The sequence below is a fragment of the Musca vetustissima genome, unplaced genomic scaffold (genome assembly GCF_032173495.1).
Source record: "Musca vetustissima isolate MV318-11 ecotype Yass unplaced genomic scaffold, APGP_CSIRO_Mvet_v1 utg488, whole genome shotgun sequence".
Lineage (NCBI taxonomy): Eukaryota > Metazoa > Arthropoda > Insecta > Diptera > Muscidae > Musca > Musca vetustissima.
This window is the reverse complement of record NW_026877441.1, coordinates 67,016-93,599: the sequence shown is the minus strand read 5'-3', so window position 1 is coordinate 93,599 and position 26,584 is coordinate 67,016. Positions and strand designations below refer to the sequence as shown.

General features: G+C 32.5%; 5 protein-coding genes across 5 annotated transcripts; 4 read left to right on the top strand and 1 right to left on the bottom strand.

Annotated features, from left to right (window-relative positions):
- The first annotated feature begins 625 nt into the window (after positions 1 to 625).
- On the top strand, positions 626 to 2,327 carry LOC133322023 (sorting nexin-17). The gene has a single exon (XM_061531092.1). It carries the CDS (start codon positions 681 to 683, stop codon positions 2,319 to 2,321), a length of 1,641 nt encoding a protein of 546 aa, XP_061387076.1. The 5' UTR covers positions 626 to 680; the 3' UTR covers positions 2,322 to 2,327.
- Positions 2,328 to 6,468: 4,141 nt separating this feature from the next.
- On the top strand, positions 6,469 to 11,746 carry LOC133322019 (probable serine/threonine-protein kinase clkA). The gene is made up of 3 exons (XM_061531088.1): positions 6,469 to 6,509; positions 11,114 to 11,498; positions 11,569 to 11,746. The coding sequence occupies exons 1-3, from the start codon at positions 6,499 to 6,501 to the stop codon at positions 11,704 to 11,706; spliced, it is 534 nt and encodes a 177-aa protein (XP_061387072.1). The 5' UTR covers positions 6,469 to 6,498; the 3' UTR covers positions 11,707 to 11,746.
- A 2,841-nt stretch (positions 11,747 to 14,587) lies between these two features.
- On the top strand, positions 14,588 to 16,026 carry LOC133322022 (something about silencing protein 10; the record flags this gene model as incomplete). The annotated part of the gene is made up of 1 exon (XM_061531091.1): positions 14,588 to 16,026. A coding segment is annotated over one exon (1,437 nt), but the record flags the coding sequence as incomplete, so codon positions are not given.
- A 1,279-nt stretch (positions 16,027 to 17,305) lies between these two features.
- Positions 17,306 to 18,661, bottom strand: LOC133322028 (large ribosomal subunit protein uL30). The gene is made up of 3 exons (XM_061531096.1): positions 18,538 to 18,661; positions 18,148 to 18,446; positions 17,306 to 17,912 (listed from the first exon to the last, which is right to left on the bottom strand). Exons 2-3 carry the CDS (start codon positions 18,444 to 18,446, stop codon positions 17,453 to 17,455), a joined length of 759 nt encoding a protein of 252 aa, XP_061387080.1. The 5' UTR covers positions 18,538 to 18,661; the 3' UTR covers positions 17,306 to 17,452.
- Positions 18,662 to 21,774: 3,113 nt separating this feature from the next.
- LOC133322021 (RIP-like protein) lies at positions 21,775 to 22,381 on the top strand. The gene is made up of 3 exons (XM_061531090.1): positions 21,775 to 21,905; positions 21,969 to 22,055; positions 22,127 to 22,381. The coding sequence occupies exons 1-3, from the start codon at positions 21,783 to 21,785 to the stop codon at positions 22,379 to 22,381; spliced, it is 465 nt and encodes a 154-aa protein (XP_061387074.1). The 5' UTR covers positions 21,775 to 21,782.
- The last annotated feature ends 4,203 nt before the right edge of the window (positions 22,382 to 26,584 follow it).

The window sequence follows — 26,584 nt, the reverse complement described above, 5'->3', positions numbered from 1 at the left end:
GTAGATATTAGCTAAAGAACAATATGCATCAAATTTTATTTTTTAAAAATATGCCAATCGACATGCATACAATTTTATGGAATTTATTTCTCAAACAATTTGAAATTGCTAGATAAATAGGTAGTTCATTTAGCGCAGCTGATGTCTCGTTTAACTGCCAAAGTGTTGCCAACCATGTAAAATATTATAAGGAAAAAGTTGACAGATGATCGGGACAAAAACAAAGGTCTTTGTTTTGATGCATATATAGTCGCCTATGTAAACACCGTTTAAGCTCTAGCAATTGTCGCAATATCGACTGTAGCCAATAAATCGGTTACGTTCCACAAACCGACTACATTTATCAATCAGCCGATTAGCCGTCTATCGACGTACATATCCCTAAGCAGAAAGAACGCAAAAACAATTAAAGTAAATAAAGAAATAAAGTAAATGACTAATTTAATAGTGAAGAGTAGCCCACGTAAATTTTGTACAGAGTTAAAGTTAATATCTAGTTAGAGCTACACAATTTGCTGTGTTGCAAATCGTATAAAGCCATAATATTAAAGTCTCTTAATTGAATTAGAAGCGTATCGATTGTATAGAACAAAATATGTGCGTTGAAATAAATATTCTGCAATTATTTATATACACTTGAAATTGGATATCTAAAAATCCATATTGTATTTGTGATAGCAATGCATTTCTCTATTCCTGATACACAGGAATTGTATTCCGAAACAACTGGTACTACCTACACAAGTTATAACATCTATATAAATGGAACTTTTCACGCCTGCCTACGTTACAAACAGCTACATGCCCTCAACGAACAGTTGCGAAGACAACTTTTGCCCATTGGCCATGTTATGCCAGAATTTCCACCCAAGAAGTTTTTACCGTTGACAAATTCGCAAGTCGAAAGCCGACGTCAGGCCTTGGAACACTATTTGCAATTGCTGGGTCAAGATGCACGTGTCTCAAAGCTTCCGATCTTTCAACAATTCTTTTTGAACGCCCAACTGGAAACGGCTCTCTCCGATGGTATATTCGAAGAGTATTTCGGTTATGGCACAGAGGATGGTGACTCATCCTCGACCAGAGTTGAGGAGTATATGCGCTGTACATGTCTTGAAGTCATACTACCAAATGGTTATCAGCTAAAGGTGGACAGCTATGTGTCGGACAATGCAACAGCGCTATTGCGAAAGGCATTGACGAGTGTACAACTGCCTGCCGATATGATGCCATACCTTTGTTTGTTTCTGGTGCGTCGTGAGAGCAAAGACTCGTTGGTGTTGTTGCGAAAACTAATGGACTTTGAGTCGCCTTTTGTGTCACGACTTTACAACCAACCGTGCCAAATTCAAATACGTAAAAGCTATTGGAATCCCGCCTATGATCTGGTGCTAATGAAAAATCCTATTGCCTGTAATCTACTTTTTATGCAGACTGTTTCGGAGGTTGAACGTGAGTGGATAATAGCGTCGGCAGAGGTGTTAAAGAAATTGAAATCCCTACAAGAATACGGTATGCACAAAGAATATATTGATATGGCACGGCAATTGCCATTATATGGTTGTCTGCAGTTCCAGGCTTCAGTTGTGGACTATCCGGAACCGGAAACAACGGCCTTAATAGCAATAGGTAACAAAGAATTGAGTATGCGAACTATGCAACAGGACAAAATATTGGAGACGAAATTTCGGGTCACGCGTATGCGAGTGTGGCGCGTTACGGCGTTGCACAATAGCCAGCAAACGGAAAGTAAAGAGAAAACCTCCAATTTGCAGTTGTCATTTGAATATTTAATGTCGAAACAAAATCTACGATGGATAACCATCAGTAGTCCACAGGCTATGCTGATGTCTGTTTGTTTACAGGAAATGGTCAATGAATTGCTCAATTATAAGGATAATAACAAAGAACCGGCTGCAACGCCCACAGGCAGCAATTCAATGCAAACAACTTGCTCATCATCATCGTCTACATCGTCGTTTACCTATCCCACACCAACATCCTCATCATCGTGTTCGTCTTCCTTTACATCCAATACTACCACTCCGCCCCAAGGTAATTCCAGTAGTTATGTGCAATCGTATAATGATCAGTTAATGGGTCGGACGGAGGAGCAGTCTAGCCCTTCACCATGTGATACAAGAACTACTGCAACTGAGGCGCCAATTAAATTTTTAGCTCAACGAATTTTAAGCAAACAAAATCCTAGAATATCAAAGCAACATTCCTATGGTGCTGTCTTCTTTCGTAATTCGATTTTGGCACGTGATGATTCAGTGCAAAATGAGGCATTCGAAGGTATTGCGGATGATGATTTATAAAATGGTTTTTTTTCATTCATTTGCATTTTTCGTTGGTTTGTGATCCATAAAAAATTATATAGAAATGTATATACATGTATGTATGTTTTTGTGTGTGTTTAGATTATAATTTTCCATGCACATACATAAATTCTGGTACGGGACGTGACCATGTCCACATTTCCATTCATGTTAGGGTTAGGTGCAAATTTTGGTTTATTTTTTGAAAAGTCTAGGAGAAAATGTTCAACTATTTTGGGATTTTTAACAATGGTTATTTTAATATCTGAATGCTCATTTAGGTCAATGTTTGATACACTGGTTACTTAGTACATATGTAGATTACTCGAAGTTCTATATTCGCAATTATCAAATTTCTTCATGGTAAAATTATAATTAGTTGCAGAATTTTTTCTATATTTTATTATATTAAACGGTAAGTTAACATAATAAAAAACTATTATCTTGGCAGCTTTCTGGAAAATAGAAGTAAAAAGTTTCCCATTAAAAAACGGTTTAACATTTGAAAAGTAAACCTTTAAAGACTAATTCAATTTTTTGCATTTAATAATACTGGATAATACTGGACTTTTCCCCCGACAAAAAGAGAGAATATACTACAATAATAAATTTCATTCAACCCATGAGATGAATATATTTAATTTAAATTAATAGTATAGAATCACATTAAGTAATAAATTCTATTCCCAATAAAAGAAAATAAGTAATGTTCTCACACAGTGATAAATATCAGCTGAAATTTAATTGTAATACAAAAAATATAACAAGTTAACAAAAAAGTCACTGTATTACAGAAGAAAAAAGAAACACATAAATAAACATAAATCTCTAAGTATACGTGTAAAATTGCAACACACACATATTAACATAAAAACATAAACCCATAAACTTAAATCCGACTTTAAGCTCTTTTCCATTTCTTATCGATCTACTTTTGTTAAAAACAACGAAACATTATCTTGTCCAAAAAGAAAAATTAAATCTTTAAAATAATAAGAAAAAATATCCATTTGGTTGCCAAAAGGTTTTGAAACAAAATCTTAAATGTTTGTAAACTAAACAAAAAACAAATTCTAAATTTAATGAAGTGTTTGTTAACATATTTCCTAACACAAAATTATTTATGTTTTTTTGGAAGCAAGAAGAAGATTTTATTTACAGGTAATTTTTTATTTTATTGTTTAAGATATCTTTTGTAAATGCATTTAAACATTTTTTTACCTATATACATCTGTATATACCCACACATCTCCAAATACATAAATATATATATATATATATTTACCCAATAATTAGTTTGAAATATTTAAAATTTACTATTTTCACTTATAAAAATTAATAAATAAACGTGTTATGTAATGTTTTTATTTAATAAAACACAAAAATTAATTATACAAAACCCCTATTTAAATTGTATTTGGTTTAGTGAATATTTTTGAGAGGTTTCGATTATACCCAAACATATTTAGAGAATGCACAAATCACTCGTTAAAAAAAGTGCTGAATAGAGCATTGTTACATGAAATTATTTATTCCTTAGCCATTATTGTGCAGGGTACAATAATTCAAGGTAGGACAACTTGAGGTGAATAATGAAAAATCAACTTCCTCTGTCAAAAATAATAAAAACATGCCGATTGCAAAACATGTAAATTGCATATTGAACTGAATTGAGTCTAGTTACCTGGTCCTATTATGACACATTAAAAAATTTTGCCACTACGATTTTTATTCCCGCCAGGGCTTCTTTGTATAATCAAATATAAAGTATGAAACACAAGACTATTGGTATGCTCCTGTAATGCAGATATCTACTAATTTTTACTATTTTTTCGATACCATAAATGAACAATTGTTATTAAATGGCCTGTTCCCGTACTGCAAGAATCTACTACTTTTTACTACGATAACAAATTTTCCTTTATGATATCGAAGAAAATAGTAAAATCTCGTAGATTCTTGCAGTACGGGAACAGACCAAAAATTATTATATTCATGCAGTATCTGGAACATACATTTATTCAGTGTACATACTTTTTTTCAATAGTAAAGTTAGTAAAAGGGGAAAAAAGTGAAAATAATGAAAGGTAATGTAACTCAGTAAAACAACTGTTAAATCTGCTCTCTCAATTCTCTCTTTTACTGGGCTTTAGGGTAAACGAACAACATTTTGTAATAATTTGTACAAATTACAAATAAAGACAATGTTATACTGCAAGAATCTACTACTTTTTACTAAGATAACGAATTTTCCTTTATGATATCGAAGAATATAGTAAAATCGAGTAAATTCTTGCAGTGCGGGAACAGACCAATGGTAACTTTAAGCAAGGTAGGCCATACTTTGTCAAGAATGATAATACACCCATGGTCATGGTATAATAATAGAAGGTAACAGCAAGTGTTGTTGTACAAAAAACGATACAACAACCACATGGAAATTTGTTGTTGTAAGTTCTTTGAAGAAAGATTTGCTTCATCAAACTTTCCCAGCAGGGAGATTGAGTAAATTGAATACAAGAGCACATTTAATAAAGAACAATTTCAAATTGTATACGTTCCCAATTTTCCTGTTGGGTGATTTTTAAAAACATAATTTGTCAAATTCATATTGACACTGGTATTACGTTGGAATCAAATCAGCTGGGATTTGCTGTTACCTTTTATAATTGTACCATGACCCATGGTATAATTATTACAAGGTAGGGCACAGCCATGGTATAATTATTACAAGGTAGGGCACAGCTACCAATTTTTTCTCAAGGTGGCTTGTTCCATCAAATCAAAATACATATTTTGTGTATTATTTTGAATACTATCCCAGTTGTTCAAAAAATATCAATTGTCTGCTATTATATAGTTATATAGCTAGTTACTTGGTGATCTAGTTACTTCATACTCCAAAAAGGAACACAAAATAGACAGTTGGATTTTTTGTCAATTGAAAAAGTTGTCTACGCACATCATACCAATTCAGTAGTTACTGGTAATGCAAAGGGTAATGAATTGACTTCCCTAATGACATACCCATGTTAAATTCACCAGTCTAGGGCATGAAGTGGTAACTAGTGGTACAGGTAATTAGTAAAAAATCTAGTTCATCACCACTTATTCGAACTACTGGGATATCAAATAAATTGAAATATATATATATATATATATATATATATCCAAATGTAATGTTTGACACAACAAGCCAAAATATAATTGTATTATAATGCAAAATATATTTAAAGTACGTTTATATTTACGAAATCCACTCGATCAATAAGTTACAACATTTTTATGGTGCGGCTTCCCTGCAGTAGTGGTAATTGACTCTACCTCAATGAACTCATTGACTACCACAAAAAATTCATCGACAACCTGTCAAACTACCCATAATGCTTTTGATCGGCGAATTTTAGAAGGCGATGGCCGCTTTGATGATGGCTCACGCTTTTAACTACCATTCAATAATAGAATGGAATTAACGTTTGCAATCGAGTAGATTTAGTAGTCTAAACGCGCTCTAAAAATTAATGACGATTCTAACGTAATTTATTTTAAACTATTCATGAAGACATCATATAATGAAGACAGGCCTATTAAACGCCGTTTGCTTTATTCAGAAACAGAGAAAACAAGACGGCGTAAGGGCCACGTGGCATTGACTTCGTAGTCGTATAAAACAATCGCCAGTAGCAAAAAAATTTCTGAATAGGGAATTTTGATAAAATATTAAAACCACGATCTATTGAAAAAATACGCAATATCATTTGATATTTTGCTGCTCTATACAATAAATTTTGGTGATCGGTGGAAGAAAATACATTTTCTTAAGGGGAAATTATGCAAGTTTCATTGGAAAAATCCCAATATCTTTCTTAACAAAAATATACAATATCTCACTAACACAAACATAAAAGAATCCACCACACCAGCCCAAACATCAACCGTCGTCGCCTTTGTGTTTTTCTGTCGTCGGACAGGAAAGAAGAAAGAAAACAAGAAACAGCAGTAAAGCAAGATAACAAAGGCAATTTTTCGCAATAAACAACGCTTGCTGTGCTGTGCTGACAAGAAAATTGCATTTTCCACAAAACAATTGATAGATAAATAAACGCGGAAATAACAAAGCATTTGAGAGGGTTTTTTATTAAACCAAAAGCAACAAAAAACCAGCGAATTTAAAATAATGGATCGTGGGTAAGTTGACAAGTGAAATTTATTAAAATTTGCTTTTATTTTTGGCAAAGAAAGAAGTGCAGTACGTATTTTTTGTATTTGTTATTTTAGGAAATGTTGTTTAAGGTATTCCATATTAGGAGGGTAGGCATTGACGACGAATGCAATTCAGGGTAAATAGCAAAAGAACATGCATGCATGTTATCGAATGCGACTGAATTGTGCCAAGGTCTTAGATATTTTTCTTTCGACACAAATGAACAACAAGAACAAGGCATCCATACACGCACTCACAGTGTTAACAAAAATTAGGGCCATTTTTGGTGCCTCGGTTTTTAAAGGGTGTTCATTTATATATGTGTTTTGCTCTGCTGGTTATTCAGTGGATAGGGGCGAAAAGATGTTCTTTATGGTGGGGTAGGTGTACACCGTTCAAAGATACATAAGGTCTGCTGTATTGTTTGCTGTTTAATTTTATAATTAGAGTGTAAAGAGGTGATAGTTGTATATATTTTTGTAAATCCTCATTAATAGACCTTGTAATGGTATCCCACAACGACGACACTCTATGCATTGTTGTCACTTTTTTTTTGGTTTGTTTTACTTTCTATTTTGTGATTCTCTTTACCGCATTTATATGTGTTACTCGTTTTTTTAGTTTTTTTTTTGTGTTTGCTACATGCCGCATATACGTACATATGTACATGTATGTATGTGGATAGATATTGCATGGTATCAATTATTAGAGATCATGTAATTTTATTGATTTCCTACATCCACCAACCTTCTGTGCTCTTTGGCGTATAGTATTTAGAGTATATAACTACTATGCGTGTTTACTTTCGTATTTATCTTTTTTGTTGTTCGTCGTTCACTACGCTATCGTTGTAGGGTATATTTGCTTTGCAGAATTGAATATAGCATATAAAAGTTAAACAGATACATATATATTTTTAAGGTTTCACGATTTTTGATAAATCTATTAGTTTTATTTGCCTATAGATTGTCATCTAAACCCTATCCATAAAATGAGTAGAAGTTTATGAATCCAGATGAGTTGCTCAATCCCGATGGTTTTAAAAAATCTAGCTTAAGGACCGGTCGCAGATCGTTTGGACTTTTTTTTTTTTTTGAATTGTTCACTTATCCCACATGACATGTAATAATTATCCCACATTTAGATCTCTAATGAGATCCGACTAAATTTAGAAATCATACCTACTCATTTTTATGTGACCCATCGAAGTTCGTCTCGAATTTAAAGTATGCTTTTAAGTGATAGTTCAATTGTAAATTATTCGTGCCAAGTACAATGTCCTGCTATATCGCACCCAAGGTGTATTTAATAAGGTGTATGCATCAGATACAACAACAAATATTTTACAAAAACAACATTGTTGTTATAGAAATTAAATTGGCATGCTGACAATAGGTTTTTGACAAAAATAAACAAAAACAATTATTAATTTAATTTTGTCAAGAACTATTCTTTGAGGAATAATTAATGAATTTTTGTATTCTTGGGTTATTGGCGGTTTTAGGTCAGTGAAAAATAAAGTTTAAGACCTGATCGCGATTAATTTTAAGCCACCCACATGTAGCCCAAGGCTCTTGTGATGTTGTTTATATTGTGGATTACAATATAAACAACATCAAATCTTGCCTTCATAAAGAAAATTTAAGGGCATAAATCCCCGGCCAAAGACTAAATCATGGAAATTGTGTTGACCATATAAAATCTTTCCATAGGCGTATTTAACCTCCGCCGAGAATTGTGACAAGCACCAAGGGGCCGATTCCAATATAGGCTAACATAATCTCCTTGATTTTATGAGTAGATGGGATTTCTGGACAGATTTCCACACATAACATAAAATATGTGTACCAATACGCGAACGGGGTTATAACTGAGCCTAGGTTTCCTTTCCGTCCGCCTCTATGAATGTAGTTTACTTGAATTTTTATTATTAAAAAAACATAAATTTAAAGACCATTTTTGAACTTGAAATGTAATAATGTTTTTTGACACTTTGCTTTACAAACAATAAAGAAAAAAGTTTGAAACCATATGATTGTCACTTACACCTTATTAAATACACCTTGATCGCACCATTAATTAATTGTGGCATGTTTTCATATTGACATTAATTTGTTTGAAGAAGTGGTGGAGTTTCACGACTTATGGAATATTAATTGGGATGGCGTTTTTATTTATCTTATGGGAGGCGTAAATATTACATTAAAACTTTTTAAAATATAGACTGTAGAAGTTTGTGGAGAATTCTTCGGAGTCATGGCTGCTTCGGAGATTAAAACTTGTTGAATGAACTTTATGCAGAAACAAGTTTTTTTTGCCTTAAGTGGGATGTCGAATATCTATGCTGATTTGAATTTGCAATCCTTTAATGATCGTGAACATTTTTTTCCTTCTAATGTATAACTACTGATGACATTGCTATTGACCTAAGTAAAATCAAATCCAAGTCAGTGGGAATTGATTACATATGGGTGGAATTTTTAAAATTTATATTTCAGAGTCAGATCTGATTTTTGATGTTTTTCATACAATTTTGACAAAAATAGTATTTCCCACGCCTTGAAAGATTGCTCGTGTTTTACCAATTTCTAAGCTTTCCACAGTTCGCGATCCTGAGAATTTGCGAAAATTAGTTTAATTTTTTCACATTTTCTGCATGTAAACTTATAATAGTTCCGTTCCAGAACCTAAAATAATCTACTATTTTTCAAGTTTTGCAACTTTTTAATCAGGCCAGGTGATGGTAACATTATATGTCACAACAATTTGTTGATGTTTAAATTCGCCGTAACAATAAAAAACAATTTCAGTATACAAAATTAGAGACATTGGAAATGAAAAAAGACAATGTTAATTAATACAAATCATAAAGTCTTCGAAAAGAAGACTGTGTTGCCTTCTACAATGGAAGTCCTTTTATTGTTTTATTTGCTACCAGAACCATATTATCTTATATAGTTAAGTCATCTTAACTATAAGACATAATCGTAACATTTTGGTTCCTAAGACATGAAAACCTTTCGGTAAAAACAAATTGGTCTTTGCTTGAACTCTCAAGCGTTTTGATTTTATGAAGAGATAATATGGTATTCTATATATATTTTGATTTATTATAAATATACATTATAATCTTCTATCCAGATACATTTTCGTACACTTCAATTAAATTATATGCTTCATTGCCAGGTACATTTTCGTACACTTCAATTAAATTATATGCTTCATTGCCAGGTGGTTTTATACCGAGAGTAAAATTCGTTTATTTGACGGTGAGATTATATTCCGATCCGAAACGACAATTTAAAACTTCCACATATCTTATTGATAAAGATGATACAACCATTTAAATAATGGAACCAGAAATTATATTTGAAGTTTTATTATTGGCCATCAGTCAGACAGAATTTAATAATTTTTCTTTAATTCTACTTCGCTATTTAAAATAAAATTGTCATTTGCATTAGTTTCCTTGTAGTTATAGGTTCCGATTTCGGTTGTAATTTCACAATTGAATTTAATGCACTATTTTGTTGAGTTTTGCCTTTAAAAAACTTCCGGAACCATTGATAATGGGTCCACTTCGTTGCACCCCATAAACGTATCCACTATAAGCCAGTTTAAAATATTTTTAAAAGATTTCATCCTTTACTCTATTTTTAATTCATAAATATTATATTTAAGTAAAGTTTTGGAATTTTAAAAAGTAAACAAATATTTGTAATACTTCAAAAATTCTGTGTTCTGATTGGTTGAAAGAATTCGCATTAAATGTTATATGTCACTGCGAATTAATGTATATTCGCTTTGTTAACAAATGTTGACATATCATGTTAACAATTCGCCGATGCGGCTATCTTATGTATCTACCTTTTTACGTATTTTGAATTTATTGTTTGGATTTTTTTATATAAGTTCATTTAAGTTATTGGCCATATTGTTTTTTTATATTACATTGGATAAAATATATGAAATGAAATTTAACTTTTGAAGTTTCGCAACGATCGGTATTGGGACCATTACTCTTTATAATATATATGAACGATATGTCGGAATACTTGAATCTAAATACATGTTCATTGTACATATTTGATGACGTGTGTTCCTTATTCAGATCGACATAAAATGTTTGACCTTGAGAGTGGAATAAATGCATGTTTGGAATGGACGTTAAGTAGGACTCAGGATAAGTCATTATATATTAACCCAAATAAGACAAAGGCAATTATGAACACCTAAGATAATTGCCTTTGTCTTATTTGGGTTAATATATAAGGTGTGCCTAATGTTAACGTTTTAAGAGGTCAATCAGGCGTCGCTGTAGTGGGTATACGTAAATGTTTATTATTATTTAATAACAGGATAAGTTTTGATTCTCAAATTTATGTTGTTGTTCAATCTAAAATCGTCTATGATCTACGGAAGTTGCATCCAGTGATCATATTTTTACGAAAATGTGTTAAAATAAAAATTAGTTTTCACTTTCACAGTGAAACTCTATTTAATTTTAAAAAGAAAAAATCATAACCTGCCAAAATTAAAATATTATGTCCTTCCAACACAAACATTATTATTTTTTTTCTATTTTCAGCTCCGGACGTTATTCATACAATCGTCGTGAAGGCGGTGGTGGCCAGCGTGGTGGTAATAATGGCGGTGGACACAATCAACACCATAACAATCATTCAAATTCATCCCTATCATCATCCTCCTCATCGTCATTATCATCATCTTCAAATAACCATAATAATAATCATTACGATAATCATAATTCATATAATTCACATCGTAATACAAGTAATAATTCGTCGTCACATTATTCAAATAATTCGCTACAAAATAATTCATCATCGTCGTCGTCGTCGATGTATGCAAATACAACAACACATATAAGCAATAATATAACATCAACAGCCCGCGAACCGATAACACAACATGATGAACTTATACGCTATATAAGAGAAGCATGGACAAAAGTGAGTGATATTTTATTTTTCTCGAATTGATTACACCAATTCAATAACTTAACTTTTTTATAATTTACAGGTTAGTGAACAAAGTACATCTGTTCTATACAACGATACTGATAATCAATTAAAAAATTTTAAACCATTCAATTTGGAAGAGTATTGGGGCCAACGACTGGTTCAAAATATACACGTCTCTTCCCATGGTCATCAATAAGAAGTCTCCATTTTATATATCACAAACAGACAGACAGACACTCAACATAAAACAAATGCAAGGTGTTTAGACAACATTAAAATATATTTAATTGCAAACACAAGAACATTTTATTTGACAAAAACACAAGTCTATTTGTTGGCAGTAAAAATAACAGTATATTGAAAAAAAGAGAAAAACTTTAAAAACAATTCCACGTAAATATGACACACATACATGCAAAAACAAAATCAATCAATCCCCATATAATTCTTGGAACTACTCCCTTCTAAAGAAACAATATAATATAACAAAAACAACAACAAAAATAAAAACATATAAAATTAATAATTTAAATGGAAATTTAAATTATATACAGGGTAATATGAATTTGTCCAAGTGTGACATTTTTATTTGTATTAAAAATTTACACAGTCATACAAATCTTTGCATTACGTATGATGTATATAAAAATATTTAATGTTTTTTTTATTAATTTTATATAAATATAATAATATTTTGTTTATAAAATATACACGTAAAAATGTGTAATGTAAATGCATTTCATTGGGTTTATTTTCTTGTGCATTTGTTGTTTTGAGATGCATATTAAATAAATTTAAAAACTGCCATAATGAAAAAGAATTGTTGCATATTTGCCAAATAATTCTCGAATTGTATTTAATTTCTCGGAATTTTCAGAACCCTGTATATAATTTATGTCTCACACTGTCTATATAAGCAATAGTATATTAGTATTTAAATAACACCAATATTGACCATATAAAACAGAAACAAAACAAAAAAACTTAGGCAAGTGGTATATTTACTTTTTGAAAATTGTTCGCACTCTTTTACTTTCTTTCGGAATATGTAATAATTTCACCAACCCGAATCCTAGCTCCAGGGCTAACCATTCCTATTCTGTACTGATTTCCTGACTTTTTTATTTCCTCTCTATCTTAGCTCTTTTTTTATGTGTTTTTAAATGATGTCTTCTTATTTAATTTTGTTTATTTTTATATGTTTTATGGATTTGCTTTTGTATATTTATTATTAAAAAGAAATACTTCAAAAATTAAAAAACAACCTTTTTCTTTTTTTAAAAATAGTTTTTAGTGATTTTGGAAATTGACATTTTTTCTATTTTCGTTTATTATAATGCTTCTTAATCACTTGTAAAGAATAAGCATAATAAGTAAAACTAGATCATAACGTTTGGGGTCATTAAAATCGTAACCTTTTTTGGTAATGGATACCGTATTATAATAATGTTTTTCATCCTTTTACTATTTAGAAAATATGTTTAAAATAAAAAAAGAAAAAGTTTGTCTCGGACAAAAAACATCAGTGTTTAATTCGTAGTGTGAAGATGGATGAAAATGAATTAAAATACATCAATCAACCAATCTACGCTATTTGTGAGATTTATATATATATATATATATATAATTTGCAGTGTCGAATAGTATTGTCGAAGTACTTAAGGGTTGGTAGAACAACTATTTTTTTTATTGTTAACTCCTCCTCCATTTTCGTTTAAAATAGAAGGTATAGAACCATGCACCCATATGTAGACAGACACCGTTTAAAAATATCTACAAATCCTTCGGGCTGGCTCTTGTATAAAAATGAAATATTCTTAAAAAAATTTTCGCTCAAATTTGTATTCGATGATAAACTATAATTTCGTAGATACAACATGTGACAATTTAAGTGAAAGTTTAACACAGCTCTATTTTGATGCGTCGGTTTTGCGAACCGTCCGAAGACGAACTGTAGGACAACAGTTTAGGATGCCGGAAACAATGCTGTCCCGAACCTTTGTTGTGCCAAAATGGAAAGTGTTTGCCAAGGAATAAGCTTCTCAGTGTTGGAAACTTCATTTGTAACCGAGTTTGACTTCGAAGATTTCAAGAAGTTCGCTATCGTCTAGGATTATTCACAACTTTCGTTGTGCATTATTTTGGATTGTCACTGAGGATGCAAGTTCAGACCGGGGCAACATAGTTCTTATATGACTATAAAGTGTTCTTTATCTTTGTCTGGAAGCAAAGCTAAAACATTTAGGAATTTATTGCTGGCTTTCACTTTTGGTTTAAAACCACCCTATATTTTCAGGTTGACGAGGTGTCTAATTCGGGATAACGCATACAGAAGTTGTTGGTAGTAATGATCACATAAATCCGTTTGGCTTTGAAATGAATTAAATAATTACAATACCACTGTATATACACCAAATAAAATACACTAGATTCATAATTATTATTAAATTAAATTATAGTTTGACATGTGTGAACGCTATTGTACAATAATACAAGGTAGGACACCTTGAGGTGAATAACAAAAAATCAACTCTGTAGGTAGTGGCTTCTTCTGTCTATTATAAAAAATATAAAGAACAAGTAATTGCATTTATTTGAAATTTTCCAACACATAACCTAAAATGCGAAATATGAATGAAATGTTATGACAAGTAATTGCATTTATTTGAAATGTTCCAACACATAACCTAAAATGCGAAATATGAATGAAATGTTATGACTTCTTCCTAAAATCCAATATGGAATACCATGAGATGTTTGTTGTTTATGGAATACCATGAGATGTTTGATATGTACATAAATTTATAGATGTCTAATATATCTGTTTTGTTTACCATAATTATAATCAATATCATGTTTAAGCCACTCTTGTAGAACCTTTTATTTCAAGCATTCACTATAAATTAATATCTACATTATTTACCTAAAACTAGACATTCACAGCACATTGATCACACTACATTTGTTATTGACAGCTGCAGTGTGACAGATGTTCTCTCTGTAGTACACGTGCTTGTTTACGTCGTTTGTTTTGGAGAATAATTTAATTAAAGAAAGAAAAAATGGATAAAATTAAATTACAACAAAATAATTATAGTGACGATGATCAATATGAACCCACAGATTCCGATGAGGATTATAGTGAGGAAGAGAAAGAGCTGTTGCAAGAAGTTCGAAAAGGCCGTTCTCGCGATAAATCCAAACAAAATGAAGTGCTTGCTTTCACAGAGTCTGAAGACGAAGATGAGGAGGATGATGGCGAAGCCGGTGGTGATGATGAGGATGACGACGAAATGGGTTTGGCCGACAGTGATATAGAGGGAGCAGAACAAAATGACGATTTACCCGATACAAAATATTGGGGTAAAAAGTCGAGTGCCTATTATAATACCGATTTTGTGGATCAGGATTATAGTACGTACAATGAAAAGGAAGAGGAATTGGCCCAACTAGAAGGAGAAGAAGCCAAAGCTATACAATTACGTTTGGCCAAACAGCTGAAGGAAGCCGATTTCGAATTGGACGACACATTTAAGAAATTGAAGAAAGCAAAGAAATCCGCCGTTGTGGATGAAGAGAAAAGTACTTTGCTTAAAGCCGATTTCTCTGGGCTGAGTAAACGTGAACGTTTGGAATTGTTCGAAAAAGATTCTCCTGAGTTTGCAGGTCTTGTTGGTGATTTCGAAGGTTATCTGGAAGAAATTCAACAGCTCCATGCTCCCGTTTTAAATTATGTGCATGCCAATAAGGTGCCAATGATACCAGCTCTACAATTTGCTCAACACTATCAAAATATTGCTTTAACTTATTGTAGCAATTTGGCATTTTATTTATTGTTAAAAGCCAATAGATCTTCGATACAAAACCATCCAATTATCCAGAGATTAATGCAATTGAAAAAGCTACTCAACCAATTGAATGATAAGCATGAAAATATCATAAAACCACAATTGGAGGCATTGTTGGAACGTATACAAGATTGTGACATCTTTGAGGTATTGGAAACGAAACATGATGAAGAAGGAGAACAGGAAGCGAAAAAGAAAACTAAACGTACAAAGAAACAAAGCAAATTGGGTATACTATCTGGATTTGATGAAGCGGATGAAGAACCCAAAAAGAAGAAACCTAAAACCACTGATCATGATGATGACGGTGACGAGGATGATGATGCTCATGCTAAAGATTTGGCAACATTGGCTCAAATGTCTTCAGACGACGATGATGATGGTGGCGAAGAAGATGCCATGGGCGAGGAAGAAGACTACGAAGAAGGTGAAGATGCTGAATCTCGTCGTGGTATCACCTATCAAATTGCCAAAAATAAGGGTCTTACACCACATCGTAAGAAGGAACAACGTAATCCTCGTGTGAAACATCGTGGCAAATATCGTAAGGCCTTGATTCGCCGCAAGGGTGCTGTTCGCACTGTACGCAAAGAAACATCACGTTATGGTGGTGAAATTTCCGGTATCAAGGCTACCGTTAGTAAGAGTATTAAGTTTAGGTCTTAACAATAATTATATATGGAATGTAAATATATACATATATTCTTTGTTATTTTTAATATAAAAAAAATATAAATTTTAGTAAAATAAAAAATATATTAAAAGGAAAATATTTTCGGTGCTTCTAAATTCCTTCGGCTACGGTGTTATATAGAGCAAAATTTCAAATTATGCTTAACAGTTGCAATAAAAAATTTAAATTCCTTAAAAAGTAATATACCGTATTATGAGAATAACAATACAATTGGAGATAGAAATGTCCGAGGTTTCAAGCCAACTGCACCAGAAAGTGTCATAGAAGTGATTGATTTGTATGTCAATTGTATCCATGTTTTATAGATCTTTTAAAGGATTTGATGTATTCTATCTACTATAACAAAGACATCATTCCATCCGAATACAATCGGTACACTGACAGTAAATCATAGAACACTAATGGACAGGAGATCGAAGTCGCTTTGGTTTACAAGGGACCTGAGATAATTGCGCCAATTCCGCCTTGACTATTTTGGGATCGATGATCTAAGATAAATTTTGAATTTTAGAGCGCCATTTCCGCCCTACAATCTTGTGATCATCCAGATTTCCATTTTTCGGCTCCCAAAAGTTGTAGCCTAATAAAGAGTTGTCATTGGACATTATGGACAAAAAACATTTTATTTGGAAAATTACCCCCAATTTTTCTCATAAGTATGCGATTTTGTTGCATACCGGTGAAGATTTATATATGGATGAAATCTGAAGATTAGGTAAACCTAATATATTTAAAAATCAGGACTTCAAACGCTTTAAATTGATACCCATATTGCATAGGGTCCCAACGGAACATTGGAGGCCCATATTTTCGGAAATACCGATTTCCGCAAGAAAAAAGGTATACCGTTGTAATCAGGACCCCAAGGACTACATGTGGTGAAAATTTCAAAACTAACCTCGAGGGGGCCCTAAACTAGACTTAAGCCAAATTTTTAAATATTTATCAGGTTTTTAAAAGCCATTTTAATTAAGGTCTGGATCAAAATGACCACCGACCGAGATTCCAAAAATCTAAGCACTTTGAAAATTACTAAAACAAATAAGATTTTTGTCCATTCATTTGACTTCATTCGTTTCAAAAAATTTCGGCTGGTATATAAACATCAATACAAAATGGTATTCCTATCACAATTCTGCTCCTCCTTCCACATAAAATCCAACAATTCTTAAAACTCTAGGCATTACGTTCCATCCATTTGTTTATTGTAATCATATTGAGTGTTGTGTGTGTAAAATATATATAAAAAAACATTCTTCTTCTGGTAACGCTATCCAAGCGTTAATATTTTTTTAATTTTCTTGGAAAAAAAACTAAACAAACAGACTTTACAAGAATGATGTACATACTAAAAGTTGGAGGCAAAATAATAGCAACCAATCCACCATCCATCAAGATGTTTAGATCATTTTGCGAAGCAGTTTGTTGATCTTGTCTTCACGGTTACCGAAGTCACCACCATCGACGTAGTGGTTAGCCTTCTTACGCCAGCCGCCAGTGGGTGTGTTCAATTTGAAGGGCCACAAGAAGTTGGAAGCGTGCTTGAATTTGGGTCCGACGGTGAAGATTTCATGAACCAAATCTTCAACGCATTGGATGCCATGAGCTTGACGCATCTTACGTTCAATAACGAAGTTATCGGTGATTGGGACACGTTGACGGTTGTGCTTGACGAAACCACGTTTGTAGATCAAATCGCGCACCGACTTCAAGTTGGGATAACCCCAGGTAATGTAGGGTTCGGCAATACGCAACATGTTGATGGTAGCCTTGTTCAATTTGATGAAGACACCATTGTTGATTTGACGCAAACGGAAGAGTTGCAAGACCTTGCGGACCTTGGGGGCAACCTTGTTGATACTGAAATAGAATTGGACAGACGTTAATGTTTGCATGGGTAAACAAAATGCAGATGGCATGACAAAGTAAGGTTATGTTTATAAACAACAATCAACGACGACTATCATGTGGAAATGTGGTATCACTCAACAGAGACACAAAAAAAGAACACACACTTGCACCACGACACAACATTACTTTGACTTGGAAACCACCGACACATATACTCTACCCGGCTACCGAGTGTTACACTTACCCGCGAATACGGACAACGAAAGCCAATTTAGCTTCAGCTGGGACATAGAATTGACCACGGCTCTTGGCCAAACGACGCAACTTGATTTCACGTCTTTCAGCCTTAATGTATTCACTTTGGTATTTTTCAGCACGTACCAAGTTTTCACGTTTACGCAAAGCAATGACGGCAGCGCGTTTCAACTTCCTCTTGGTTTCGAGGGCACGTTTGCTCAATTGCTTCTTGCTGAACTTCAATTTGGATTCAGGCACAACTGGGAGCTTTTTAGCTCCGGTTTTCTTTGCGGCCGTGGCAGGCATCTATATGGGGAACACATTTTAACTGATTAATAACGGTAAACATATTTAATTTGCACTAATTTTCGGCAAAAACATTAAAATCTTCACTAACCTTTACTTGTCACAGTGCACGTTGAAAGAGAAAAGGAAAAGGCAAAAGGAAGTTGTTTTCAATGTTGTCAGTACTGAGGAAAAGTTGTCAGCATTGCGTAATACAACACTGCGTTTTCGATAACTGTTCTACTCGTTGATTAATGGCACCGTAACGTAAAGTATAATTGGGAGAATTTTAAGTGAATCATTTCGCTTGTAATAATGTAAATTTGATTAATTTTTAATATGTAAAAACAAAAATCGAAGCATTTTCCTCGTATACAGCGCACAATTATAAAAACTAAAGAATACGAGGTTGTTTATGATGATGAGCTTTTTTATCTTATATTTTTAATGAAAACAGAAAGTTGCTATCATGGTACAATTATTATTCATGGTACAAGAATACATGGTAGGGCAGCTTGAGTTGAATAACAAAAAATCAACTAAGTAGGTGATGGCTTCTTCTGCCAAATATAAAATAATTGTACGCAACAAGTGGTTGTGTTTATTTGACATTTTTTCAAAATATAACTAAAAACGCGAAAAATGAATGGGAATACCAAAATCCAATGGGGAATATCATTAAATATTTGTTTCGTCCATAACAAAGTAATTAATTTCAGACGGGCGCGTTCAAATTTTTCATTTATTTGACATAGTACCCAGTAGTTCGAGTAACTAGTTATGAACTAGATATTTTACTAATTACCTGTAACTACCACTAGTTACCATTTCATACCCTAGACTGGTGAATGTAACATGGGTATGTCATTGGGGAAGTCAATTGTCCCATACCTGCGTTACCAGTAACCAGCAATTTCTGAAGATACCATTGTTTAGTATTATTCCTAGTTACATGTTATTATAGCAAATTAGCTATTATAACAGTTTGGAAAATTGAAAATATAAAAGTTATTTTTAATACATATTTTTTTATTTATTTCAAAATTATGTTCTACAATATATATTTTGAGCATAAGTAGAAGCTTTTGGAGAATATTTACCTATGTATTTCAAACTTTTATTTGTTCCCCCAATCTGTTGGATACTTCTGAATTAACATCTATTGAAAATCTGTAGAATAATATTGTTGAAAAAATTACGATGTATTTATTGCGACGCAAAACCAGAACTTACCATAGATTCAACATATGCATTTTAGATTCCTGAAATTTTTATTTAAACGGCACATCATCTTCAACATCGTGAATATTGATTGCTTATATTTTTGTATAAAATATAACTACAGAAATAGAAAACGTTTTCAATCAACACATGCACAAAATATGTATTTTGATTTGATGGAACAAACCACAAAAATTCGTAGCTGTGCCCTACCTTGCATGGTACAATAATACAAGGTAGGACAGCTTGAGGTGAATAATAAAAAAGCAACTATGCACGTGTGGCTTCTTCTGCCAAAAATAAAATAAATATACGCAACAAGTGTTTGTGTTTATTTTACATTTTTTTCAACATAAAACTAAAACGCGAAATATGAATGAAAGGTTATGATTTCTTCCCAAAATCCAGTAGGGAATATCATCAAATGTTTGTTTCATCCATAACAAAGTAATTACTTCCAGACGAACATGTTAAGAACATAATTTTCATTTCAATTAAATTTCATGGTATAATAAAAGAAGGTAACAGCAACTGTTGTTGTACAACAAACGATACAACAACCACATGAAAATTTGTTGTTGTAAGTTTTACTAGTGTCAATGTCTTTTGACAGAAAAATGTAAACAAACAAACCAATTATAAACAAATTATATTTATTTTGAAAATGAAATAATTTTGAATCCTCAAAATAAAATTTGAAAAACATCTATCAATTTTTCTATCAAATCTATCAAATTTATATTTCTATCGCTTCAACATCTTTCCCATAATTAAGCCATTGCCACTTATATGTGTAACACGTATGAAAATGCGGGGAATAGCGAGTTATTCCATGAAGAAAGATTTGCTTCCTCAAACGTTCCCAGTAGGCAGATTGAGTAAATTGAATACGGGAACACATTTAATAAAGAACAATTTCAAATTGTATACGTTCCCAATTTTTTTTCCTGTTGGGTGATTTTTAAAAACATAATTTGTCAAATTCATATTGACATTAGTATTACGTTGGAATCAAATCAGCTGGGATTTGCTGTTACCTTTTATAATTGTACTATGATTAAATTTGAATATATTTCAATTTATTTTGAATTTATTTGACATAGTATTCAAAACATTACACACACATACACAAAATTTGTATTTTGATTTGATGGAACAATCCATCTTGAGAAAAAATTGGTAGCTGTGTCTTACCTTGTAGCTGTGCCCTACCTTGTAATAATAATACCATGCAAGGAAGTCTCATGCAGTCATATGTTTCCATTTTTTTTCATAAATTGTCCTTTGACAGTATTCAGCTTTCATTTGTTCAGTGGCAAAAATTGCTAAATAATTTATATATATAAATATTTTGAAGTTCCCTGCCTCCAAAATGTATAAATATATGATGTAACAACCATGGTTAAATCCTATGAGCAATGTTCACCTTTAGAAAATATAATTTAATTTATTGAACATATGCCTATCGTCATACACACAATTTTATGGAATTTATTTTTCATATTATTTAAAATTGATAAATGAGTTCCAAATTGAAAAGGGTTGCCTTCATAAATTCTCAAATGAGGCTACCTTCTATAATTATGCCATGATTATCATCAAATATCAACCTCAAATTTAAATTCCATAGTGTCCACTGGATTTGTGAACGGGATTAACGTGACATATACGCTATGGATTTGAGATTGAGTGGATTTAGTAGTCTAAACGTGCTCATAGTCAAATCGCGTAATTGTGAAAATAAGAAACTAACGCCATTTGAATGTTATATTTGATTGGCTTCTTACACACATGGTCTTAATTAGTCAATTAAGTAACGTAGCTTTCGTAATTCCTTTCCTATAATTTTATACCAATTTGAAACAGCTGCTTGAGCCATTTGAGTCATCAATTTCCTGTTCCCAGAGAAAATGTACAATAACTCCCAAGAAAATAATATTGATAGCTATTAAAGTGACAGTATGGCATCTCATGGTGGAATTGACATATGGAAAACATATGTCAGTAGAAGAAGAAGATAACAATTTACAGTTTTGATACGCGCCCTTTAACTTTCCAATAAGGATTTCGGGAATACTTATATTTTTATTTAATTTCATTACTATTCAACAGGCTTTTATTTAAATCGACACGAAAATGTCTTTGGAATGTCCTACAAATCCCGTGTATAATACATCAGTTGAGCAAAAACTAAAATCGAAAAATGCGGCCAAATTGCATCGTTATGGTGCAGCCAAGCTAAGGGATATATTACGAGAGGTAGCGTATATCTATCCACTATTTTAAACAATATTAATATAGATTTTTGTTTGACCATGATAGAAATGTGTAATTCGTGCCAAGGAGGCACGACAACAGTGCTATAGCCAGGGTCGTTTGGATGAGGAGGGTAAAGCGATTTTGAGTAAGGTAATGAATGTACCATCATCATGAACGGTTTGTTGGAAATGTTTATTAAATATTTCGGAATTTAATTATAGATTTCTATTAATGACATTTTGCGTCAAGAATTGGCTGAACTGGAACATGATATTGAATTACAAAATGAAATTTACAATGAGCTGTTGGAAGAATTCAATGAATGGTTTGTCCAGGAATTGGAAAATGAGGATAACTATTTGTTAGAGGTTGCGGAGTCACAAGCATTGATTTGTCCCGTTTGTCAGGTTAATAATTTAGTTGCATACAAGACAAATGAACAATTCAACTACAGATGCAAATGCAATGCCAAGTAAGTAACATTTTAGATATACAATTCTGGTTGGGGACAATAGTTCTCAGAACGACCGCAATTTTTGGTGGGGTAAATCTTAACATGTTGATATAAATTATAAACCTAATGAAATATTTAACTTCATGTTGCTCTTTAATTTCATTTAAGCCAAATATTAATTAATCAAATTCGAAATTATAATATTCCTTTAATATTTTTATAGCTTTCTCTATTCATCGGATACATCATCACTTCATACCGAGTTATTATCCCGAGTCGATACACACGAAAAGAACTGCTTGAGCAAATTGAATTTCTTCGTAAATCCTTTGAATAATAAATTGGAGGCCATGTGTGATAATTGTGATTATTTTTGTAGTTTGTAAGATATTTGCTTTGTAAGCACAATAAATTTTTGTTACTTGTACCATGAATATGAAATGTAAAATATTTAATATTGTAATAGGTTTTTTAATTAAATGAAAATGAATTAAATTTAAATGAAATATGTATAAAGTTTTAATAAAAACTATTCTTAATTTATATTGAAAAAAAATTGTTACTACATTTTTAGGTGATTATATGTGGGGAAAGATATACAGTTGAGTTTGAGGGTTTATATCAGATTTTTTAATGTTTATAACACGTAGGTTTGGGCCTCCTAATTATGAAAATATATGACTCATTGGTGTGGTTCATACTTACCGAGATATGAGGCTTTGTCCTTTATGGATCGATGAAGGTAACATATGTTGTAAAGCGACTACATTACTATCCCACACTAAATTCCTTTCAATTTTTATAGTCAGGAATCTAAGACATTCGCTATGAATAGGAATAATCGGCTACACGATCAAGATATCCTTTTTATTAAAACTAAAAAAAATAACTTAAAGTTCCTAAATTATGGGGTCTTAGGCTAGGGATTTTTAGAGTTTACCATATGGACAGATTGAAATTTCGGATACGCGATATAAATTTGTCTACGTTAAAGATGAGTCTCTTATCACAACAAAAGCCGGTTCTGCTTCAAACTCCAGATTCAGGTAGAGTCCTGTATAGGTTGAGTGTATAGTTTTAGATGGGTAATTGAATAGCTGTAGGGTGTCTGATTAATGTCATTAGGCCAGTGTGAATTGAGCCGGCTATACCAAAGTAAACTTAATTGTGTGAAAACCACTCAAGTTTTTCCCGGGTTCTGCAGTTTTTCTGCTGATATTTGTGGTGTATGTTGTAGAAAGATCGCACCTGTATTCCTTAATGCCTTCCTTAAAAATACCGTTGTGTGAGCAATTCCATAATTGTTGATACACCTGTTGATCTAGAATCGTTCTTTTGTACTTTGGACATTTTTCTCTAGATCGTGAATACGCTTCTTGACATTCCTGGCCGTTGGGCGTCTATCCATTAGGTAATGATTTAGATAACTGCTTCTGTAGCACCATGCAGATATTGGTTTGACAACATCTTGTTGTGTTTTCGCATATGAAGGATTTTCGTCGCCTCATGTAAGTCTTATATCGGAGTATTGAGGGGATACACTGCTGCAGTCCTCAGAGAAAATTTGGAGAATTTAAAAAATTTTTCATTGCATAGGTGGACTACTCATAGGCGCTTTTTGGTTTGCCAAAAATGTTTCCTTATAAGGACCCAAGGTAGTGACTTGAGAACCTTTTTCCTTCTCCTCATGTTATACATAGCTGTAGCTTGTACGGCGATTTATAGAGAATATCGAATGAGCCTTTTTACTATGTGGATTATATGTATATACAATTTTTCTTTCTGACCCATTACGGCAGATGTGAACCTGCCTGTACATCTAGAGTCGATAGAGCAGTATAGAGTTTGGAATTTTGTATATATTCTTAGGATGTTTGCTATTGAACATAGTCCATTTATAAGAGTATTCTTGAGGTAAGGCGTATAATTTCACCGATGTACAATCAATTTGGTATTGTATATTCTTGAAATATGCGAACAAATGTTCATATTTTTATAGATATAACAATTTGCGATGTATATCGGGTTATTGGAGGATGAAAACTGTTAAGAAAATACGTCTTCTTCAATTTGTATGTACAACCAAAGTGAATCCATTTATTATGTTTTATATAAACTATAACTATGTTGTGATTATTATCATACATAGTGGTAAGTAATTACAAACAGGGTAATTCATGTTACTTAAAACTATTAACATATACAACAGTCTCCCTTTTACAGGTAAATAAGTATAAAACAATTTAAAGGAATAAAGTATATATAATATAATAATAATTTTAAGTATTCAAGTACAATGTATAATATAAATAAATAATTGAATGAAATGCAATGTTTTTTTTTTTTTTAATTAACAATCTTCCTCATATCGTTTTGGCTTCTTGACCTCTCTACCGCTTCTTGTTAAATAAGTTCTATTATTTTCATTGCTGTTATTATTATGTTCAAATAAATGTTCCTCATAATTATTATCACTATCTACAGGGCTTACATCTCTTTCATTAGTGTCTTGATTATCGTTACATACATTTCTTTGTTCATTCGAGGATCTATTAATTATGTGTTCTTGACTTCTCCTATACATATACCCACCATCATCTACAACTACAAACGATCTTGGCTCTTTGCACGCCTCCACAATTTTTCCAGGTTGCCAATAGCTGGATGGTGTTTTCTTAAACATGACCGCATCGCCCGCACCAACTGGTTTCAAAACCTTGGACTTTTTATTATAGTATTCTGTAGTTTTCTTTAAGTTCGTCTCTAACTTTGTCCTATAATCGCCTTTATCAACTATTTTTGGCTCATGGTTTCTTGAGATTGAAGGAATTTTTGTGCGTAATGACCTAGACATTAGTAATTCGGAAGGACTATGCATACTACCTTTCGGTGTTGTTCTGTAGTGCAATAGAGCTATATAGGGGTCAGAATTACTCTCGGAAGATTTTAATAGCATTTTTTTAACTGTTTGCACAGACCGTTCAGCCAAGCCATTTGACCTTGGCAAAAATGGGCTTGATGTAATATGTTCAATTTCCCAATCACGACAAAATATTCTAAATTCCTTTGAAGTAAAAGGCGGGCCATTGTCGGACATAAAGATGTTCGGTATACCGTGCCGTGCAAATATAGATTTCAGTTTAGTGATCACGTTCATGCTATTGTAGCCATTATTGAGGATTTCGATCTCAATAAACTTTGAATAATAATCGACTACAAGTATGTACATTTTATTTCTGTATTCAAAAAGATCACACCCCACTTTGTACCAAGGAATATCTACAATTTCATGCGGCATTAGATCAGGTCTAGTATTCGAATTTTTGTATTTCATACACACCTCGCAGTTTGATACCAGATTTTCAATCTCACTATTTATATTGGGCCAGTATACAGACTGACGTGCCAAATTTTGACATCTTGATACTCCCATATGCCCTTCATGAATCTTATGCAATACCTTTCTTCGCAAATTTTTTGGTATCACAACCTGATTATTTTTTAATAATATGTCATTTAGTATTGTAAGTTCATCTCGTGTCTTAAAGTATGGCATAACATCCTGGTCCAAATCATTTCTACTCTTTGGCCATCCTTTCTTCACATATTCAATTAATTTTAAAATTGTTTCGTCCGTCTTACTTTCTTTCCTAACTAACTCCATGTCCGCAAATGAACTCTCTAGATTCGAATATACAAAATTACAGTGAAGTGATACTTCTTCATCAAGTTCTGTCATTACTACATCACTTAGTGGCGCTCTTGACAGTGTGTCCGCTATTTTTAATTCCCTTCCTGGTTTATATACAACTACGAGATTATAGCATTGCAAGCGTAACATGAAACGTTGTAGTCTTGGCGGAATTTTATATAGTGGTTTATCAAATAGGGTTACCAAAGGTTTATGGTCTGTTTCTACCATAACCTTATTCCCATATATGTACTGATGAAACTTTGTACAGCCAAATAAGATAGCGAACAACTCCTTTTCTATTTGTGCATAGTTTTGTTGGGAATCCGTTAACGAAGCTGATGCATACGCAATCGGTCTTCGTTCCTGTAAAATTGTAGCCCCTAATGCCGATTTCGAAGCATCCACCGATAATACCAATTCTTTATCGGGATTAAAATAAGTAAGCACCGGTACTTTGGTTATTTCATTTTTCAAATCATTATACTCTTTCTCGTGATGTGATGCCCAATGCCACAAAACGTCATTTCGTAA

Coding starts and splice junctions, on each gene's coding strand:
- LOC133322021 (XM_061531090.1), top strand. CDS start 21,783: ATGTCTTTGGAATGTCCTACAAATCCCGTGTATAATACATCAGTTGAG. Junction 21,906..21,968: donor TAAGGGATATATTACGAGAG/GTAGCGTATATC, acceptor TGACCATGATAG/AAATGTGTAATTCGTGCCAA. Junction 22,056..22,126: donor GTAAAGCGATTTTGAGTAAG/GTAATGAATGTA, acceptor ATTTAATTATAG/ATTTCTATTAATGACATTTT.
- LOC133322028 (XM_061531096.1), bottom strand. CDS start 18,446: ATGCCTGCCACGGCCGCAAAGAAAACCGGAGCTAAAAAGCTCCCAGTT. Junction 17,913..18,147: donor TTCGTTGTCCGTATTCGCGG/GTAAGTGTAACA, acceptor ATTCTATTTCAG/TATCAACAAGGTTGCCCCCA.
- LOC133322019 (XM_061531088.1), top strand. Junction 11,499..11,568: donor TAAGAGAAGCATGGACAAAA/GTGAGTGATATT, acceptor TATAATTTACAG/GTTAGTGAACAAAGTACATC.
- LOC133322023 (XM_061531092.1), top strand. CDS start 681: ATGCATTTCTCTATTCCTGATACACAGGAATTGTATTCCGAAACAACT.